This window comes from Puntigrus tetrazona, chromosome 2 (assembly GCF_018831695.1).
Source record: "Puntigrus tetrazona isolate hp1 chromosome 2, ASM1883169v1, whole genome shotgun sequence".
NCBI lineage: Eukaryota > Metazoa > Chordata > Actinopteri > Cypriniformes > Cyprinidae > Puntigrus > Puntigrus tetrazona.
In genome coordinates this window covers 22,580,477-22,604,178 of record NC_056700.1, presented here as the reverse complement: position 1 = coordinate 22,604,178, position 23,702 = coordinate 22,580,477, and the positions used below count along the sequence as shown (strand labels likewise).

General features: G+C 38.2%; 2 protein-coding genes across 2 annotated transcripts in view; one reads left to right on the top strand and one right to left on the bottom strand.

Moving 5' to 3' along the window:
- Positions 1-2,724: 2,724 nt before the first annotated feature.
- LOC122323627 (nucleolar protein 9) lies at positions 2,725-11,580 on the bottom strand. Its single transcript, XM_043217616.1, is given in 13 exon segments — positions 2,725-2,956; positions 3,419-3,524; positions 4,153-4,371; positions 5,307-5,423; positions 6,097-6,237; positions 6,966-7,158; positions 7,233-7,374; positions 8,807-8,914; positions 9,282-9,476; positions 10,355-10,483; positions 10,486-10,590; positions 10,865-11,099; positions 11,449-11,580. Coding segments are annotated over 12 exon segments (1,788 nt in total). The 5' UTR covers positions 11,043-11,099; positions 11,449-11,580; the 3' UTR covers positions 2,725-2,801.
- A 668-nt stretch (positions 11,581-12,248) lies between these two features.
- vapal (VAMP (vesicle-associated membrane protein)-associated protein A, like) overlaps positions 12,249-23,702 on the top strand; it is a 16,999-nt gene continuing 5,545 nt past the window's right edge. Inside the window, exons 1-2 of the mRNA XM_043217629.1 lie at positions 12,249-12,411; positions 21,464-21,616. Coding sequence (XP_043073564.1) covers positions 12,354-12,411; positions 21,464-21,616 — 211 coding nt within the window. The 5' untranslated portion in view covers positions 12,249-12,353. The remainder of the gene's footprint in view (positions 12,412-21,463; positions 21,617-23,702) is intronic.

Sequence of the window (23,702 nt, the reverse complement as noted above, 5' to 3'; positions counted from 1 at the left end):
ATGAACTCGAGAACCGCAAAAGACACTCAAGAACTTTGAGACTGAATTAAAGAGCAGTATATAAATTTAACAACGGAGGGATCCAGGATTGCGACAAACTCAAGAACTGCAACACGTGAACTGAAGAAACGCCAGGCTAGCGCTACGATCGCACGAGAACCCCACCACTTCATTTGAGAGACTCAGAACTCGGGCTGAAAAACTGCAAAAGAAACTCAAGAATTGAGAGACTCAAAATTTCGATGAATTCAAGAACTGAAATAGATTCAAGAATGCTGAAATATATAAACTCAAGAATTGCGACAGAAATGTAAGAATTGCGAAAATCAGAATTGCGACGAATTCAAGAATTAAAATATATAAAATCAAGAATTGCGACAGAAATTTAAGAATTACGAGACTCAGAATTGCGATGAATTCAAGAATTGAAATATTTAAACTGAAGAATTGTGACAGAAATATAAGAATTGCGAAAATCTGAATTAGGACGAATTCAAGAATTGAAATATATAAACTCAAGAATTGTGACAAATGTAAGAATTGTGAAACTCAGAATTGTGATGAATTCAAGAACTGAAATATATAAATATAAACACAAAAACTATGAGACTCAAAATTGCAACAAATTCAAGAACTGAAATGAATTCAATGAATTCAAGAATTATTAGATATAAACAAAAATTGTGATAAACTCAAGAATTTCGAGACTCGAAATTGCGATGAATTCAAGAACTGATATATATATATATATATATATATATATACAGACGTGGACAAAATTGTTGGTACCCTTTGGTCAATGAAAGAAAAACTCACAATGGTCACAGAAATAACTGTTATCTGACAAAAGTAATAATAAATAAAAATTCTATAAATGTTAACCAATGAAAGTCAGACATTGTTTTTCAACCATAGCTTCAACAGAATTATTTAAAAAAAATAAACTCACGAAACAGGCATGGACAAAAATGATGGTACCCCTAGAAAACACTGAAAATAATGTGACCAAAGGGACATGTTAATTCAAGGTGTGTCCACTAATTAGCATCACAGGTGTCTACAACCTTGTAATCAGCCATTGGGCCTATATATATGGCTCCAGGTAATCACTGTGTTGTTTGGTGATATGGTGTGTACCACACTAAGACATGGACCAGAGGAAGCAAAGGAAAGAGTTGTCTCAAGAGATCAGAAAGAAAATTATAGACAAGCATGTTAAAGGTAAAGGCTATAAGACCATCTCCAAGCAACTAGATGTTCCTGTGACTACAGTTGCACATATTATTCAGAAGTTTAAGATCCATGGGACTGTAGCCAACCTCCTGGACGTGGCCAAGCAGGAGGAAAATTGATGACAAATCTAAGAGACGGATAATCCGAATGGTAACAAAAAGAGCCTAGAAAGACTTCTAAAGAGATTCAAGGTGAACTTCATGCTCAAGGAACATCAGTGTCAGATCGCACCATCCGTCGTTGTTTGAGCCAAAGTGGACTACATGGGAGACGCACCAAGGAGGACACCATTGTTGAAAACGAATCATAAAAAGCAAGACTGGAATATGCCAAACTACATGTTGACAAGCCACAAAGCTTCTGGGAGAATGTCCTGTGGACAGATGAGACAAAAATCAAAGTTTTTGCCAAGGCACATCAGCTGTATGTTCACAGACGAAAAAATGAAGCATATCAAGAAAAGAACACTGTCCCTACTGTGAAACATGGAGGAGGCTCTGTTATGTTCTGGGGCTGCTTTGCTGCGTCTGGCACAGGGTGTCTTGAATCTGAATTACAGAAATATAAGAAATATAAGAATCAGAAAATCAGAATGCAGGGTACAATGAAATCTCAAGACTATCAAGGAATTCTAGAGAGAAATGTACTAGCCAGTGTCAGAAAGCTTGGTCTCAGTCGCAGGTCATGGGTCTTGCAACAGGACAATGACCCAAAACACACCGCTAAAAACACCCAAGAATGGCTAAGAGGAAAAAATTGGACTATTGTAAAGTGGCCTTCTATGAGCCCTGACCTCAATCCTATTGAGCATCTTTTGGAAGGAGCTGAAACATGCAGTCTGGAAAAGGCACCCTTCAAACCGGACACAACTGGAGCAGTTTGCTCATGAGGAGGGGCCAAAATACCTGCTGAGAGGTGCAGAAGTCTCATTGACAGTTACAGGAAGCGTTTGATTGCAGTGATTGCCTCAAAATAAGGTTGCGCAACAAAATATTAAGTTAGGGGTACCATCATTTTTGTCCAGGTCTGTTTCATGAGTTTATTTTTTTAATAATTCTGTTGAAGCATGGTTGAAAACAATGTCTGACTTTCATTGGTTAACATTTATAGAATTTTATTTATTATTACTTTTGTCAGATTAAAGTTATTTCTGTGACCATTGTGAGTTTTTCTTTCATTGACCAAAGGGTACCAACAATTTTGTCCACGTCTGTATAAACTCAAGAATTGTGATAGAAACTTTCAGATATTAATTCAAAGTCAAGAATAGTGACGTATAAACTTAAAATTGCGATATAACAACACATAAATTCAAGAATTGTGACATAAATGTGTATAAGTGTCAGAATTGCGAGATATTTCCACGGAATTGCACGACAGCATTGCGAGATAAAAATCAACGTTAATTTTTTAAGCTTCCAAAGCATTATTTTCCACACTAGAGATAGAAAGTCAGGTCAGAAGCACATCGTGTCCACAGAGAGACGCAACTGCAGGCTTTTTGATGTTTTTATTTATAAAATGAAAAGGTAACGCGTAAAAAGCGGTTACACTTTGTTTACAGTCTCTTACTGTAGAATCTCACTGAACATCGCCCTCTTCTTCGATTCTCCCACTTGAGCCTCCAGCCAGTCGCCCCGCCGCTTCACGAAGATCGTCAGACCGAACTTGGTCCAAGTGTGCCGCGCGAACTGATCGGACCGGAGCTGTATCTCACTGGGGACTGAGAGAGAAGACACACAACACGCTTAGATCACGGAGCAGCTTGTGCGGAGACGACGGCGGTGCAATGCTCTCCTCGACACGTAACCGTCACGAGCTCACTGCCAAAACACTGTGTTTTCTGGAATACAAGAACATTGAGGAAATGCGCCAATGCAAGTGAATGGGTGCCGTCAGCATGATAAAAACACGACGACGATCCACAGCGCTCCGGCCCATCAGTTAACATCTGGAGAAGACAGAAGATCAAACTACTCCGGAACTGAGACGTTTTTATCTAAAATAGAGAAACCAAGCCAAAACGGCTATTTTGAACCGGAGGACCGCCGTCTTCTCCTGATGGACGTATTGAGACGTTTCTATCAGACTCTCGTTCTGACGGCACCCATCCGCTGATGAAGGAACAAACTCGGCCGCACCACTTCTGTAAAGCATGCGAAGTGAAAAGCGGAAGTCATCTCACCCAGTTTCTCAGCGATGCTTTGCCTCTGGCCGACGGTGGCGCTGTTCCACACGGCTTCCAGCAGACGGCTGCCGCAGGACGAACAGGCCAACGGGACGTAAAGCTCCTGCCGAGAACAGTTCAGTGCTTCCTTTAGACGACAAACATACCGCCCAGCCCTCAAAGTGACTAGTAAAGCAACGCAGTGATTTTTAATCCAAAATAAATGTTTCCCGTTTTGACTGACGGCTCTGGGGTTGCCATGTTGAGAGGAATCGGGTGTTGCGTGTGAAGTGTAGACTGAATATCAGCATTCAAAGCAACAAACAGATAAACGCAAAATCAGAATATGATGCAAACCTGCAAGAATTAAATGCCAAATAAGATATTAAATATATGTTTAATCCCATTTTATTAAGCGATATCTTCGCTACTGATCTTCCCCGATCCACACTAATAATAAAAAATGATTTCAGTTCTTTCTAAATAGTGCCGATCGTATTCTTCATGTCCTCTACTGTACAGATCACAATGATCATTTCCTTTTATTTATCATTTAATTTTCGGCTTTTACATTTATAGCCAAAAAAACTTTTAATATTAAGAGCAACTCAAATGCAACGCAATGCATTATTTTCCATAAAAATGAAGTTGCTTTATATTAGGGAGTAACACGATATCGCAATGCGTTCCTTTTGTGAGAAGTGTAGAATTTAGCCTCTATTTAGCCCATTTCCGCCGGGGTGATGCTTTACCTCCAGCTTTCTCAGCATCTTTCCTCGGCCCTTATCGCTGGCGGAGGTCAGCAGCTTCTGGAGCGCGTGGCTGCCGCAGCGGTCGGTGCCGAGGGTCAGGAGGTCAGCGGAGCCCAGCGCGTGAAGGCTGTTCATCAGGACGGAGCGGTCTCTGAATCCGGCGAGGGCTTGGACCAGACGAGAGCCGTGATAACACACGGAGAGACGCGGCTGCACCGGCTACAAACACGACACCACTTCATCATCAAATCACAACGGCTTGATATAAATGTCAAAATAAAGAAATATACATATAAGTATTTTAATTGTACAGTTTTACTAAAAAAAATTGCTTATTTCTATTTATTTTTTTTAATTCATTTCTAATGCACACGTATATATATATATATATATATATATATATATATATATATACACACACACACACACATTAATAATGTCAATAGAAATGATGGCATGCACTAACAAAATAAAAAATTTGTTTAATAGTTTTTACATTTTCAATAGAAAATATATAAAAAGGTCTCTCTCTCTCTCTCTCTCTATATATATATATATATATATATATATATATTTATTTATTTTTTTGTCTTATAGAAAGAAAATTATATTTTATATATACACACACACACACACACACATTTGCCAAAATCAATCATTTCAATCAATCATTTTTATTTATATAGTGCTTTTAACAACACAGGTTGCATCAAAGCACTGAAAAATAGATAACAATAAAATAAAATAAAATTGGGTTATGTTTTTAATGTGTTTTATTGTTTTAGCTGTATTTTTCGAGTTATTCTGTAACTTATTCTGTAATCAAAATAACCCAATTATAGTTTGATTGAGATGCACAATAAAAAAAAAACATGATTTCACACACACACACACACACACACACACACACACTACATTTCTTTCCAAATAGAGCTCATCTGATTGAAAATTAAGGATTTTTTTAAATCACAATATACATCTCAAAAGAGCAGAATGCTGAAAAAATGATGCACTTTAAGTGTAAAAATGCTTTAAGCATCATTAATCGATCAAGCTCACGGCTTCTGCTTCTTCTCGCTTTGATTTAGTCAAAAGCATTTCACCAGGTCCCACAGCCCGGTGCATTGTGGGATACGCAGCAGTGTAAAGCTCACCTGTGTGACGGAGTCTCCCTCTGCTGTCTCTTTGTTGTAGTACACTTCATAGGCCACTAAAGATAAGAAGAGAGGCAGACAGGAGAGCTGCAGAGCCGGCTCGCTGCAGTGAAAGGCCTGATGGGAAACAAGTGGGGGTTTTACAGCGAACGCTCTGATAGACGCAGGTAGTCGTCCAGGTACCTCATACAGTCTGAACCCTCGCACACTCAGTAGTATGCATACTGTACACAGCACTAGTTGTAATAGCAAATTTGTTTGGGTGCCAAAATGACACACTTTATGTTATTTTACTATTAGATTAATATATTCATTTGCTGAATGTTTCAATTGTTCCGTTTTTTATTTGTAGGTTTTTAATAATAATTTAAAAAAATGTTTTAATTTTAGATTAGTTTATCGTTTTTATTAATACTCTGAAAACGTTTTTTTTTTTTTTTTTTATTTTTCATTTGCAAAATTCAGGTTTTAGCAGTTGTGTGCTTCGTTCTTTTTATTTGCAATCAATCATTTTTATTTCTACAGCGCTTTTAACAACACAGACCGTATGAAAGCACTGAACAGAATCAAATAGAGTACAATGACAGGGATGTATGATGAAGAGATTGAACAACTGAATTATTAAATGCAGAGACGGCCTCTGGAATCAATTCAACGATAAACGCTAGAAATGAAGTGTGACAGACTATTTTTTATTTTATTTCATGCTTTGGTCATTTTTTCTTTTTCACTGTTTAAAAGTATGTCATGTTTATTTCTATATTTTTCGATGTTACGGAGCAGACAGTACCTGCAGGAGGCGCTGCATCATCTCGTTCTGCTTCTCCTCCCAATGAACACAGCTCTCCAGCATCAGCACCACCACACCCATGTGTCCCGCCGCCAGAATCGCCTCGAAGCCCTGCATCAGCTCGTCGAGGATCTTCAGGAACTGAGCACATGACAGAAAACACAGGCAGCTATACATATGTGTGTGTGTGTGTGTGTGTGTGTGTGTGTTACAGAAAAGAGCTAACAAGTTTATTACATAGTTTGTTTGTTACATAGTCATGAAAGTGCAAGAATAAACTTGTTCAATTTCAAGAAAAAAAAGTCAAGATAAAATGTTGAGAATAAACTTGGGAGGATAAAATTTGGAAAAAAAATAAATAAAACAATTTCCTCTAAATTGAACATTTCTTCTCGTAATTTAACAATTTATGTAATTTATTCTGCCTTTTTTTCCTCGCAATTTAATGACTTTAAATACATGTTGTATATTTTCTTTTTTACATTTAAATGAGTTAGCTTTAATTTTTTTTGTGTGTTTTTATTTGCCTTTTCTCCATGTTGTTTTAATATTACATCAGTATTTATACACACCACTATAATTTTTAAAAATACATTTTCTGTTTTCATTATAATTTTTGTAGCCACTGTTTAGTGTTATTTTAAAACCATTCAGTATTTTTTTTTTAATGTCAAAACACTATTTAGGTTTTAATCCAATAATGTATAATTTTTTTTAACATATTAGGTTTTTTATTACCATTTATTACTTCAGTTTTTAGTACATTTGTTATTTTAATTTATTTTAGCTGTTTAGTCTGCTGTTCACGTATCTGCATCATCATGATTATTAAAGGATAATAAAGAGAAGGATCCTGAGGAGGAGCGTACCACTCTGTAGCGCGCCGAGGCGGTGATCAGGCTCTGGACGGGGAAGTTTGCGATGGGATGAAGAGCCAGAGTCATCATCTGTGTCCTCAGGTGTGTCCTGTAGACGTCTCGCAGCACGGCCTCGTTGGAGCAGCTGAAGATGACCTGCATCAGGTGACTGCTGGAAGGATCCTTCAGGAACACCAGCAGAGGACTGAAGGAGAGACACACACGCTATCAGCCCAGCGTCATCACCTGACCCATCTTCATCGTCCTCCTCATCCTCACCTGACTCCGGGAGCCGAGCTCAGCCCTGTCAGGTATCCCATGATGCCCTTGATCAGCTTCCTGCACAGAATGGGTCTCTTCCTGTGAGAGATGGTCAGCAGCGTCTGGAGAGCGGCACTGGAGCTGGTGTCTGTCACACACACTGAGGAAGATCCAAAGAGGAGGATGAAGATGAGGAAGAGCATGCGCGCACACACACACACACACACACACACACACACAGAGGAAGATCCACAGAGGAGGATGAAGATGAGCACTCACACACCGCCGCACGCACACACACACCGTCACGTGCACACCCAAACACCGTCACGCTCGCACACACACACACACCGTCACGCGCACACCCACACACCGTCACACGCACCGTCACATGCGCACACACACCGTCACATGCGCACACACACCATCACACGAGCACACACACACCATCACACGAGCACACACACACCATCACACGAGCACACACACACCATCACACGAGCACACACACACACCGTCACGCACACACACTGTCACGCGCACACACACACCATCACACGAGCACACACACACACCGTCACGCGCACACACACACCATCACACACACCGTCACACACGCACACACACCGTCACACGCACACTGTCACACGCACACACACCGTCACACACGCGCACACACACACACCGTCACACGCACACACCGTCACACGCGCACACACCGTCACACGCACACACCGCTACACACCGCTACACGCACACACCGTCCACACGCACACACACCGTCCCACACGCACACACGCTACACGAGCACACACACCGTACACGCACACACACCGCTACACGCACACACACACCGTCACACGCACACACACACCGCTACACACACACCACACGAGCAGCACACACACCGTCACACGAGCACACACACACCGTCACACGAGCACACACACACACACGTCCACACGAGCACACACACACCGTCTACACGCACACAACGTAACACACACACACACACACGTCACACGCACACACACACACACACACACACCGCTCACACACACACACCGCTCACACACACACACACACCGCTACACGCACACACACCGTCTACACGCGCACACACCGCACACACGCACACACCGCTACACACGCACACACACCGCTCACACGCACACGCACACACCGCTCACGCACACACACACCGCACACACGCACACACACACACACGCGCACACACACACACACACACACACCGCTCACACGCACACACACCGTCACACACACACACACACCGTCACACACGCACACACACCATCACACACACCGTCACACACACACACACCGTCACACGCACACACACCGTCACACGCACACACACCGTCACACGCACACACCGTCACACACACACACACACACACACACACACCGTCACACGCACACACCGTCACACGCACACACCGTCACACGCACACAAACCGTCACACGCACACAAACCGTCACACGCACACAACGTCACGCACCCCGTCACAAGCACAGAGTCACACAGTCACACACAGTCTCACACACACACTCTCTCATGTTCAGATGGTTACCTTTAATGTTCTCCAGCAGACACTCGCTGAGATGCTTCAGCTCCCACCAGAAGGAGACGGGGATCTCAAAATCCAGCAGCTCTTCTTTGGTCGTCTTCTGCTTCTTACCTGAGAACAAGCAAAATAAAGAAGAAAACAAACATCAGGTGCTTTTATTGCTATTAGGATAATTTTTTTGTGGCTTTTGGCTAATAACACATGCCATTAAAAAAAAAATAATAATAGTAGAATACTTCTATTATAATTAGTATGACTTTTTTTGTATTTTTGGGCAAAGGAAAAAAAATGTAAATGATTATCAGTCGGTTTCATCATTATTAGGATTATTTTTATGTTTTTAGCTGATAACAGAAGCAAATAAGAAATAAAAAGAACACAAATATGACCAGATGCATCATATTAAGGGATATGAACGATATGCATATGATTATATAATAATAAGCTCTAGAGAACATCAGAAGCTCCGGATCCTGACCCGTCTGAGGCGATGCGTCTCGGGTCAGACATCCGCTCAGAACCTGGACCAGCGTCCGGAGAACATGTGACCCGTACACATCCTTCAGGAAGTCCAGCGGACTCTCTCTGACCGCTGCACACAGACGCTTCACCTGAGCCTCCAGCAGCCCACAGCGCTCCTCCTCCTCCTCCTCTTCCTCCACGGAGCTCTCCTCTTCACAAAACAAACCCAGAGACACAAAACAACTAAATAATTAGAATATTAAAGACATAAGAGCAATCGCTAATACAATAATAAAGCACATATCCAATAAAACCATTATATTATTTCTTAATAATACTATATTATTTACTACTATTTGTGCAATAACAACTACAATGCTTAAAAAAAAAAATAAAAAAATAAATATATATATATATATATATATATATATATATATATATATATATATATTTTTTTATTTTTATTATTATATTAGTATTAATATTATTAAAAATATATAGTGATATAATTATGATATAATTCATGTAGTGGTACAATATAAAATATATGATATAATATATGTAGTGATATTATAATAATAACAATAATTAATAATATATTATTACTTACTACTATCGCCAATAATGATGATGATAATAATTATTATTCATAATAATATTAATGTTGTGAGTTTAACTAGTTAAAACAATACAAATTCAATAAAGTGCTTATAATAATGAATAATAATAATAATTTATTATTTGTATCATTTTATTGGTCTTGTTATTATGGAAAATAATAATACATATTCAGTAAACTGCTTATTATTATTACTTGCTGCTATTAATAATATATTATTAGGAATCATAATGTTTTTTATCATGATTGTTATTGTTACAATACTTTATTACTTATCACTATTATTATGAATATATTATTACTATTAAAGAAAATAAAACCTGTTCAATGATATTGAGGGAAATATTAAATTAAATAAAATTATTATTAATTACTACTAATAATAACAATAATATTATTACTTTTAGGGAAAATAAAAACATAATAATAATTATTATTATTATTCTGAATAATAAGGACGATACTCTCACCTTCCCAGCGGCGGGCCTGTCTGAGCGCAGTCTCCATCACATGACCCCCGCACGGGTCACATGACACGCTTCTGAACTCTGACCCCGTCTCTCCTCCCAGCTCGGCCAGCAACCCTGCCACCTGAGCGGGTCGGCCAATGAGAGCAGCTGCTGCAGAGCCAAACTGCCCGTCATATCCATGGAGACGAGCGCCGCTTGACCTTTGACCTCGGACAGCACGTTCTCCACAAACAGGACTGCAGAGAAATTATTGCATTATTTATATGTGTGTGTGTGTGTGTGTGTATATATATATAACATTATGAAACGGCTTTTGATCACTTTAATGTGCATAAAAGCGCTATTTTTGTGCTTTTCACCGCTGATCATGATCAGAAATGTTTGTCGATCAGTATATTATTCTGATTTCTGAAGAGCGTGTGCCGCTGCAGACCGGAGTAATGATGCTGAAAACACACTTTAACACACATTCACAGAGAAAACAGTGTGTTTGTATTTCTCTCTCTTCACCTCTCTCCTCCTCGTCCGTGAAGCCCTCCTTGAGTCTGTCTCCGACGCGCCGGAAGTAGCTCACGCTCGGCCCGTCCAGTCTCGGCCTCTTGGTCCCGTCCGGCGCGGGCCGCTTCTTCCCCTTCTTCGGCCTACCCTTAACACACTGCTGACCTTTGACCTCCATCTCCTCGCCCATCCCTTCGGCCTGTCGGGGTCTCTCAGATCTGACAGAGACGTTGAACTGCTTTCATGCCTGAAAACACACGCATTTATTAATTAGAAATAAAAAACAACAATACCACGTTCTACCTCACAGTACCGTGGTATTGATAGGACACAGCCGCAGAGGTTTCTGTAGCATTATTATACACGGAGAATAAATAACCTTATTAATATGGAATCGTATTTACATGACATACTAGGCTATTGTAAATAATAACACTATATTGCCACGGCACTGTAACGTTACAATCCACAAAACACTTCAAATGTTTCGTTTTAATCGATCGTTTAGGGGTTTTGTTCACTCGGCGAGTCGCTAGATATCACAGCATATTTAATTAACACATTACCAGTAAAAAATAAAGTAATATCGAGCTTACCAGTGTGATTCCGCTCACGTGTGTACAACAGCGGGCGGCGCGGCGTGATGACGTCAGAGCGACGTGCATTTTCGCAAACAAAAGTCCCGTTTTTTTTCCTTCTCTAAAATATAACTGTGTGCAGGAATGTGGAATATTTTCTACGGTTAAGTATTTTAGCTTCAGTCTGTACGGTGCAGATCCTTTAGTCGTAGTTCTTATTTAATTTATAATCATTTAATTATTATTATCATTATTTCTATCTAAAGCGATCTCTCAAACAAGAGGCGTATTCGGATTTTTTAAATTATTATTTTAAATTAGGAGTTTTAAGTAAATATCATGTTCCATCAATATATTTACTAAATTTCATATCATAAATATATAAAAACATACGTTTTTTATTAATGATATTAATAGCTATTAAAGGCCATATATATATAATATATATATATAATTTTTTTCCGATGCAGGTGATATACGGCAACATGGCTATTTTTTCAACTTTTGATTTCACTGTTTGATTTGTGAATAAAAATATGTCAAAGATGATGCAAAAATCACCCTTAAAATAAGATGCTCCGTAACGACAATTTCTGGAGCACTTGATCATAATGCAATATAGAGTTTTTTTCCCCCTCAGAATAAGAAAACGAAACGTTAGTTGTTAAGGGTTAAAGTGTAAGAATGTTTTGGCTACAGTAGGCACGGGGCAGAGATTACAGCATATATTGAATTGATTTACCAGTAAAGACATAATAAATTGAGTTTACGTAAAAAAAAGAAGTCGATCAGTCAGCCCTGCGCGTGTCCGTGTGCTGTGAGAACCCGCAGCGCGCTCCCGTGCCGCGCTCAGTGACTCAGTGGAAGGGTTCGCGCTAAACGGCTGCTCTCCGGATCCAAGCGTCACCTCACCGGCCAAAAACATGTCCAAACTGGAGCAGATCCTCATCCTAGATCCCCCCACCGACCTGAGATTCAAAGGTGAGTGAGCAGCGCGGACGGTCGCCGTGTTTTGGTGAAGCGTACGCGGGTTTGACGCGCTACGTCGCGGGAAGGGAGTGTAGGCCGCGGCGGATCCCCGAGCTCGAGTTCACTGACAGGCGACGCTCAGGCGAAGGGGAGCGGGCGTCGGTTGGGTTTGTATCGCGCGGCTGGTTTGCACTGCCAGGTCATTTCACCCGGGGAGAATAACAGTTAAGGTGATCGGTGGATGCCTTTCAATAAAAAAAAAAAAAAACCTTTTCAATAAAGTCCTGTGACTGTACCATGGTGTGATAGCATGTACCATGTTGATTTTTATGTAACTAACTTACTGTGGTTTATGTGTGATTCTGTCAGAACGTTTAGTAAACACATTCATTCATTGTTGGACATCTACCGTGGTTCTACCTCTTGGAGCAGTCGTAAATGAATCACATTACCATGGTATAAATCAAAGTATGTTACCATCGGTTTACCATCTGATACCATCCCTAATCATGTTACTATCACCGTGCTTTATTATGTAAGGGTATATTTATTATATAATTGTGTGTATGGCACTGCCCTGATTTAGGGACATGTAAAGTGACAATACCATGGTATTTCTTTTTCAAGTACATCAAAAAAAAATCAATCGACACCCAGATTTATTTCTAATATCATTGCGTGCGTTTCCCCCATCCTAATATTTAATTTGTGCACAGAGCCAATCTACATCTAAAATATTATTTGCAAATACTAAATATCATTTGATCGATTGATTGATTTATTTCTGCATTATTAGTGTTTTTTACTCATTAAGCGATACCATGTTTTGTATTAATTTACTTTATTACAGCCATTTATTTGTTGTTAAATTTAATCCAAATGTGCAATTTATAAAATTTTTGTCTAATTTATTTAATCTTGCATTTAATGATTTGATGTATTACAGCATTTTTAGGAAATTATTTACTCTAAAATAAATAAAACATTTTAAAATAACAATATAATCTGCTTCTTTTTTACCTCGGTTTTATTTATTTGTTTATTAAACTACTGTTAATGTGCTATATTTATTTGCTCTTCGTATATTCATTTTAGTCTAATTTTTTATTTTACAGAAATTATGCCTTTATGCCATGCCTTAATACCATGGTGCTTTGGTGTGTGTGTGTATATATATATATATATATATATATATATATATATATATATATATATATATATATATATATATATATATATATATATATATATATAGATAGATAGATAGATAGATAGATATAGATATATAGATATATAGATATATATGTGTGTGTGTGTAATTTTTTTTTTTTTTTTTTTTTTGCGTTGTATTGACGTAATTATTCTGCTGTATTCAAAACTACACATACACGTTCTTCTTGTAAGTAATGGAGGTAGAAGATAGATAGCTTCCTCCTGTGAGGGTGGTGTTCTGGATAAATGAGTAACTAGCGCCGTGATACGGCTGATGCCTTTTACCTGCATATTTCAGGAGTCCTTCATAGCGTAGGATGTTCTCTGATGCTTTTCGGCAGACTCTGGGAGGATATCTCCGCTCAGAACTCACTCTCAGCTCACTGGTTCGGCGGCGAAACGCTCGGCGGCGCTTTTGTATTCCTGACCAGAGTTAAACATCGTGATTTAAGAACTGTTTTCCCGTCATCAGAGACCTCCTTTATTTGTGAAGGTGTGTTTGTCGTCACGTTTCAGGAATGAACGAGCGTGTTGCGCAAGTGCTGGGGTTTTTATTTTTTTCGTCTGTGGAGATGACTAGTGAATAATTGTGTTTATGGTGTAGTGACTCGCCGGAGAGTTTAGTAGCTTTCTCTTTAAATGATTTGAAAACGGATGCGATTCGTTCCGGTGTGTGCTCGGAGAGATGCTTTAATATTCCTGAAAGAAGCCTCTTCTGCTCACCCGTGCTGCGTTTGTTTGACCAAAAATACAGTAAAAATTCAGAAATGTTATTACGGTTTAAAAGAGCCGTTTTCTCTGCGAATGTGTGTTGAAGTGTAATTTATTTCTGCGGCGCGTGGCTGAGTTTTCAGCGTCGTTACGTGATCAAATAGCTGAAATGTTGCTACTGAGTATTTTTATGTAAGCGGTGATACCTTTGACGTCTTTTAGGAAGTGAATGCGCTTCAAAAAGCAGGATCGGTGACGAGCGACGCTGTATTTTTCTGGATGTTCAGGATCTTCAGGCTGTAATCTCTGTACCCGAGTCACAGGGACGTCTCTGATTTCTGTCTGAATTGACTGTCCCAGATCTTCATCATGTATTTTTTTGGGGCAGGAATCCATCGAATAGATGATGATTAGAAGCAGATCCCTGTCCTGGGTTCTCTCTGGTCTCTTTTAAATTCCTTAATAATGTATATATTATTAATATAGTAATAGTAAAAGTCTTTTTTTTTGATGATTAACGATTCCAACAGGAAAAATAAATGCATAAAAAAGGCAGGTATGGCTTCATCTCTAAATTCAGGCTGGTTCTGAATTCATGTATATTACAATTCTGAGCTGTTTCTGATCTATTCGCAAATCTTAGGTTTACATCTTTCCGAAAAGTGAATTTTTGCGGCTCTAAATGTTTCTTACTAGATCAAATAAAAAAAGATACTTAAGACTTTTTCCCACAATTCTAGCTTTTTGTTTTCGATGCGATTTGCTATAAGCTCCCTTTTGAAAACGTTTAAATTTTAATTTTTTCTGTCATGGCATGAAAATGCATTTCCCTTTTTGGCTTATTCTTCGATGTTTCTTTCCGGTTTTAATATGAATGTGCAGAAAAATCTAAATATTGAAAAAAGCATCTTTAGAAATGATCCTAATAAAGTTCTTAGCAATTCATATTACTAATGAAAACCATACGTTCTGCTATGTTTACGATAGGAAATGTACAAAACATCTTCATGGAACGTGACCTTTACTTAATATCCTAATGATTTTTGGCATAAAAGAAAAATAACAATTTGACTCAAACGATGTATTTTTGGTTATTGCTGTAGACGCTCCCCATTGACTTAAAGGAGTCGTGAGATGTTGCTAAAAAGAACGTTATTTTGTGTATTTGGTGTAATGCAGTGTGTTTATGGGCTTTAAAGGAATAGTTCACCCAAAAATGAAAATTCTCTCACTACGTGTTTGAAGAAAGTTTATGACCAGGTCGCTGTGGGTCGCCATTGACCTCCGTAGTAGGAAAAACAAGATGCTATGGAAGTCAATGGCGACCCGAAACGGCCTGCTTACGAACTTCAATATATCTTATACTTGCGTTTGGCATAACAAAGAATTTCGTACTATTTAAGAGAAAACCAAACCGCTCCTTTAAGGGTGAAAAGACATACTGTACATCATTTCTCCTCTAAGCCTCACAATAAAACACAATAAAATCAGTGATTTTGTCTCCAAACACAATAAAAAACGTCGCAAACGACGCGTTTGGAGACATAATCACTGATTATAAAACCTTATTTAGTGTTTTTTCGCCTCGTAAACATCACACCACGTCTGCCTTCGTGATCAGAGAAACACAAACAACTGAAAACTAAGGAAACATCACTTAAAGGCTGCGAGTCAGAAGCTCCAGACTGTTCTTGTATAGTCTCTGTTCAGAGTCGGCCTAGTTTCTTATTTATTCAAAGTAGAAAATGCATTCATGTGGAATTCGTTTTAGGTTTAATTGTCGATTCTGTCGGTTCCTCAGCGTCTGATGATTTAGTGACGTATCGCCGCGCGTCATTTCTCTTAAACGCCGCAGGACGACAGATACTTGAAGTCGCCGATCTTCCTAATTCTATCACAGCCTGAGATGTTGGATGCAGTTAAATCCCTGATGTGTTTTGATCTTGTCCTCAGGAAGTGTTGATGTTCTGGATGGGCCTGTAACCCAATGAATAAATGAGGTGACAGGAAGAGGAACCCTGAGCTAAATACAGCTGGCCTGACGGGATTCCTCTTTCACTCTTACTCCTGTTTCTATCCATCGCCAGGCTTTAATGTTAAGGTGTCAAGATTAAAACATGGGCCTGCTTGTGCCTTTATCAGGGATACTTGGTCAAATAAATGCATTTAAAAAAATATGTCTTAATAACATAAAGAGATAATTTAAAAAGATTAAATGGTAAAATAAATGCATTTAAAAAAATATGTCTTAATTAATAACATGGAGATAATTTAAATAGATTAAATGATAAAATAAATGCTTTAAAAAAATATGTCTTAATAACATGGAGATAATTTAAATAGATTAAATGGTAAAATAAATGCATTTAAAAAAATGTCTTAATAACATGGAGATAATTTAAATAGATTAAATGGTAAAATAAATGCATTTAAAAATGTCTTAAATTAATAACATTGAGATAATTTAAAAAGATTAAATGGTCATTAATTATTATTATATTATTTGTGTGCTTTTTTTTGTATACAGTCAGTTTTATTATTCGTGGTCAAAAATTAATGGGAAGCAGATTTTATGAAGTAGAAAGATTTAAACAAACCTTAATGCTTATTGCTTATTTTTATTATTGATTTTATTTTAAAGATACCAACTTTAACTGGGAACACTAACTATTTAGATCTGACTTTGCTTTTCATGCAGTTTTAGGGTAAAACATATATATATATATATATATATATATATATATATATATATATATATATATATATATATATATATATATTTATTTTACATCTCATTTAAACATTTTTTTTTTTCAATGTGCATTTTTCACTATAAATACTGTAAATAAATTTTTGGGTTTCACTTTTTCTTTTTTTTTCTTTTTTAACTTTGTTCATTTCTGTTGTAAGTCTTTTTTTTAGGAATAACAACTAAATCATTCAAGATTTATGGCATTTAAGTTTCATTTCAGCAATATGGCATACATATAATTTAGTAACATAATACCTCCTAAAATGCTAAACACTAAAAAAATGAAATATACCGCCAAATCTGTCGTTTTTGTTAGTTGAATCTAAATAATCAGAATGATTAAATCTGCATCACATCTCAGCGTTTCATTACAACTAATTCATTTTTAAGGCACATAATTTAATTGTAAAATAAGTATTGTTTAAAATGTGTGTGTGTGTGTGTGTGTGTGTGTGTGTGTTTGTGTTTGTGTTTGTGTCTGTGTCTGTGTGTGTGTCTCTGTGTGTGTGTCTGTGTGTGTGTGTGTGTGTGTGTCTGTGTGTGTGTCTGTGTGTGTGTCTGTGTGTGTGTCTGTGTGTGTCTCTGTGTGTGTGTGTCTCTGTGTGTGTGTGTCTCTGTGTGTGTGTCTCTGTGTGTGTGTGTCTCTGTGTGTGTGTGTCTCTGTGTGTGTGTGTCTCTGTGTGTGTGTGTCTCTGTGTGTGTGTGTCTCTGTGTGTGTGTCTCTGTGTGTGTGTCTCTGTGTGTGTGTCTCTGTGTGTGTGTCTCTGTGTGTGTGTCTGTGTGTGTGTCTCTGTGTGTGTGTGTCTCTGTGTGTGTGTCTCTGTGTGTGTGTGTCTCTGTGTGTGTGTCTCTGTGTGTGTGTCTCTCTGTGTGTGTGTGTCTGTGTGTGTGTCTGTGTGTGTCTCTGTGTGTGTCTCTGTGTGTGTGTGTGTCTCTGTGTGTGTGTCTGTGTGTGTGTCTGTGTGTGTCTCTGTGTGTGTGTCTGTGTGTGTCTCTGTGTGTGTGTGTGTGTGTCTGTGTGTGTGTCTGTGTGTGTGTCTGTGTGTGTGTGTGTGTGTGTGTGTGTGTGTCTGTGTGTGTGTCTGTGTGTGTGTCTGTGTGTGTGTCTGTGTGTGTGTCTGTGTGTGTGTCTGTGTGTGTGTGTCCTTATTCTGTCACTGTTATGTGTGTATGTGATGTCCTGCCTCGACGGCAGCGGCTGAATTCAGTCCCGGGGCTAAATATGAAGACGAGAGGATCGTTAGACCTGACGGCGTGCAGCAGATTGGAGTATGACTCGCTCTATATAACCAGAAACATCTATGAAAGTAAACGTATTTGATCTTATGTGTCATTTTAAGTCACTTAAAGAAATCTTCACAGTTATTAGTTAACAAAAACTACATGAAACAATGTCCTTGACTAAGAAACTTGATTTATTGCAGAGGCAACTTTTTCCGTTTTTATTTTAAAGCACTAAAGTAACTAGAACTAATAAATAAAGGTTTATAGACGTAGAAATGTGTTTTGAACATTTATACATATTCAAAAAATAAGTTATTGATTTAAAAAAAAAAAAAAAAGACAACAACTGATAATCCGCCGCATTTGTGTCCAGAGCTTCAGGTACGTGTTTGTCCGGGTTAACCTGCCTGCTGCTGATTAGTCACGTCGTATTGTTGGTTTAAAATAAGCCTGACTTGTGTACACAGAATTAAACCATTATGTCATTTTCATGCAAGGAGCAGAGTCTCGTCCTTTTCTTTTCAAAATGAAAGCTCAAACCCTCTCTCTGTTTACACGCTTTGATGAACACGCTTTCATTTCAACATAAACTCTGCGAAATAACACTTCTACTGTAAAAAATGTTTTTTTTTATTTCTAATTTTATTATTAGTAGACTAGAACAAAAGGATATGTTGTCATTCTTACATTATAAAGCTGAACTTTGAATAATGCACTTTACATTTCTTTAAAAAAATCGGTAAAAAAGTAATTGGATTTCATTTGGTTTAATAAAATAGTTTTTTTGTGGAAAATTAATAGTTTTGATTAATCAATAAATTAGTCATTAGATATAAAAATAGTTCTTAGTGGCAGCCTACAATTTTATTTGTTTTTATTTATTCGAAATATTCCTAGTTAGGTTTCATTTGATTTTTTTTTTATTATTATTATCCGTTTATACTTTCATTTATTTAATCTTTTTTTTTTAATGACTTAAAGGTAGCTGCTTTTTCTTATTTCTATAATTTTTCATTTTAACCTAAACGATAATATATTATAAAAAGATAAGACCTCGCTTTTAGTTCTGTATTTTATCTCCAGTTTTCTGCTGCGGTCTTTTTGTTTTTAAGGGTCATGTATACGTTGGAGCTGAACACACGCCATCGTTTTTCTGCTGATTTGATTTCTCTGGATATTTCTATATAGAGGAAACTCATATGATTCCCTCCGATGCTGTCTAATGTTATCTGATGTTATCGTGTCTCACACAACAATCTTTCTTCTCACCAGCTCAGCAGAACTTAATTTCCAAGGTCGAGCATCTGGTGTTCTGTACCATGTTTACAAAAATACATCCATTCCTGCGCTTGATCCTGCAGGACTCCTCTAATCCGTTAATATGCGACATGCACGGTCATAAGATCCTGGCTTTGAGGCGTAATTGAACATCATCTCCTTTCATCTGATCCAAAGGCCATCGGAAAAGCTGGAGCGGGATTTGATTGTGAGATGCTGCTGTTCGCTGCCGCCGAACCAAACTGTAGAAGGGCTAGTCATAACTCTTTATCTTTTACCTGCGCCGAGCAGGCTTATATAAAAACGCACGCTTTCATTTAAACGCACTAAAGGGCGTCTCCGGAACGTGGCGCCCGCGGCAACTCTACAGACAGAGTAATAGCTTCGTCTACTTTCTTTGAGTAAACGTTTGGGCGGAGTTATGCAAATAAACCACTCTGTGAGGTAGAGAAGTGGGGCGTGTTTAAACGAGTCGTAACTTTTTATGAAGCATATTTCTTCAGTTTTAAAAACTTGAAATCACATCAAATGACTAAAGTTTTGTAAAAAATGTATACTCGGGCACAATTCATATATGTACAAAGCTAATTTCCAGCACTTATTTATTAAGTCAAATGTATATATTGAGAAGTATTTGATTTTTTTTTTTTTTTAATGTAATTAAACTTTTTTAAAAATATATTTCTATTTACAATTAAGTATTAGCATTTAATTTATTGATGAACTTTAATTAAATTTAATTAAATTAATATTTTATATTATTTCTTGAAGTGAGGAAGCTGAATAAAACCTGTTATGTGAGTCCTAAGGGTCTTTTTTAAAAAAAAAAAAAAAAAAAAAAAAAACTTTTATATGGTTTGTTAGGATGCATAGTATTATTCAAAAATGAAGTTTTAAAATATTTACGGTAGGAAATGTGCAAAACATTTTCATGGAACATGATATTAGCTTAATATTTTAATGATGTTTGGCATAAAAGAATTCTTTTCAATATAACTTCATCAAATCTGGTTCTGTCTGCTTGTATGCTCTCGGGTCACTTAGTACTTTCACACATCGTTCATTAGACTGCAGGTTAATGTCATTTATTCTGCCGTGACACTGTTTCTGTTGTTTATCCGTGCGCTTTAATGCTTTCATGCCAACTTTAACATCGTTTTCTCAGCCACGTTTGTGAACCTTACGCTTCTAATATACAGTATGTTTTGCTCAGAAGAAGGAGTCCAGCATCTGATCAGCTCGAGGGTCACAGACATTGCTCTTTTTATGTATAAAGGTTGAATTCGAGCCACAGAAGGCCCGCTCGGGTCATGTGTTGAGGATTGTGGGAGTGCGTGGTGTGATGTTGTTTTACGTGAAGACACTCGCCGTCTTTGACCGATGTCTCTTTTTGTACGAAATGCCGGTAAATTGTGATTTTTCACGGCAATTAAGCCATTAGGTGATTTAATAAAGGCGGCCGACTGTGACCGGTTTAAACACAGCGGCGTCTTTGTGCTGGTTTGCTTCAGAGACTGTTCGAATCCGTTCTTCTCTGCCTTTGTTTGAAGTGCTGGCATCTCCGTCGTTGTCTTCCGTGGCCGTCTGGGATTGTTACGGGATCACACGACCCCGTACCGCATTTCATAACCGTATAAACATCCAGCTTCTCCCGTCTTTCTCTGTCAGATCTGATCAAGTAAACATCAGAAGATCTCCAGATCAGCTCTTACCGGGCTGAAGCAGCTCCGCTTTATTTAGAAAAGCCTTTGAGGAGCGATTGTTTCCAGGAGCTTTACTTTCACCGATGATCTTAACGGCTTCTCTTATGAAAAATAAAATAAACGAGTGCTTTTAAAATCGTGTGAAGCAGATACTGAGCGGCTTGCCTTCTCCTCTTCTTCTCAGGGCCTTTCACAGACGTCGTCACCGCTAACCTGAAGCTAAAGAATCCTTCAGATAGAAAAGTATGCTTCAAAGTGAAGACCACAGCGCCGCGCAGGTACTGCGTACGGCCGAACAGCGGCATCATCGACCCCGGGGCCACGCTCATCATCTCAGGTCAGTCCTATGAGCTTCAACACGCGCTTCTCGCATGCTTTTGTTGCTTTTTGAGCAAATCGAGTCTTGGCTTTCAGCTTCGAATGAAAAAATCTATCTGGTCTTCCTCTGTACGGCTAGAGAATCAGCAAAACAGAAATGAATCAGCAAAACAGAAATGAATCAGCAAAACAGAAATGAATCAGCAAAACAGCTCGTGAACGATGTTGTCATTTTTGATTTATTCGTTTAAAGACTTGCTTTTGTTTCTAATATAAGAGCAGCGTAGTTAGCTGTGGTGTAATATTTTTAATATGCAATTTTGTATAGAATATCTGCCAATAGGTAAGAATAATAAGGCTAAGTATGATTCTTGATATTATTTTTGTTTTTGTTTACCTGTTAAGTAAATGCATCTTTGATTCAAGAACGAGACAAAAATACTAAGAAAATCATTTTTTCAGTGCAGTCAGGAAGAAAAACATATGCACTGTATTGCATTTTAGTCATTATTTAATCAGTTTGAATATCATTAATAAAACATTAAGACCACATTTAAATGATTTCAACGAGCATAAAGAAGCATAAAAATTGACATTATGTGAAATATATATATTTTTATGATGTTATGTGTGAGGATGTATTTAATATGAAGTAATATGGGGATTATTTAATATGCAATTGAGTGATTATTAAATAAACTAGCTTCAAAACACACCGTATCAGGAGTTAATATGACTATATTCAAGTATCCTGTGCCTTCTGAGGTCATCTGATGATTTTCACTAATGACTGCTGTGTTCATTGATTTAATGAGAATCATTCATCAGGGATTCAACAGCTCAGGCGTCTCATAAACTCATGAATGCTGCAGTACATATTGCCTTAAAATTACAGTGCCTTGAGAAAGTATGCGGCCCCCTTGAACTTTGTGACCTTTTGCCACATTTCAGGCTTCAAACATAAAGCTATAAGACTGTAATTGTGAAGAATCAACAACAAGTGAGACACAATCATGAAGTGGAGCGAAATTTATTGGATAGTTCAAACTTTTTTAACAAATAAAAAACGGAAAAATTGGGCGTGCAAAATTATTCAGTGCAGCAAACTCTCTCCAGAAGTTCAGTGAGGATCTCTGAATGATTCAATGTTGACCCAAATGACTAAAGATGATAAATAGAGTCCACCTGTGTGTAATCAAGTCTCTGTATAAATGCACCTGCACTGAGATAGTCTCAGAGGTCCGTTTAAAGCGCAGAGAGCACCGTGAAGAACAAGGAACACACCAGGCAGGTCCGAGATACTGGTGTGGAGAAGTTTAAAGCCGGATTTGGATACTAAAAGATTTCCCAAGCTCTAAACATCCCAAGGAGCACCGTGCAAGCGATAATATTGAAATGGAAGGAGTATCAGACCACTGCAAATCTACCAAGACCTGGCCGTCCTTCTAAACGTTCAGCTCGTACAAGGAGAAGACTGATCAGAGATGCAGCCAAGAGGCCCGTGATCACTCTGAGATCTACAGCTGAGGTGGGAGACTCTGTCCATAGGACAACAATCGGTCGTATACTGCACAAATCTGGCCTTCATGGAAGTGGCAAGAAGAAAGCCATTTCTTAAAGATATCCATAAAAAGTGTTGCTTAAAGTTCGCCACAAGCCACCTGGGAGACACACCAAACATGTGGAAGAAGGTGCTCTGGTCAGATGAGACCAAAATCGAACTTTTTGGCAACAACTCAAAGCGTTATGTTTGGCGTAAAAGCAATACAGCTCATCACCACTGTCAAACATGGAGGTGGCAGCCTCATGGTTCGGGCCTGCGTTTCTTCAGCAGGGACAGGGAAGATGGTTAAAATTGATAGGAAGATGGATGGAGCCAAATACAGAAAACCTGATGGAGTCTGCAAAAGACCTGAGACTGGGACGGAGATTTGTCTTCCAACAAGACCGTGATCCGAAACATAAAGCAAAATCTACAATGGAATGGTTCACAAATAAGAATGGCCAAGTCCAAGTCCAGACCTGAATCCAATCGAGAATCTGTGGAAAGAACTGAAAACTGCTCTCCAGCCTCACTGAGCTCGAGCTGTTTTCCAAGGAGGAAT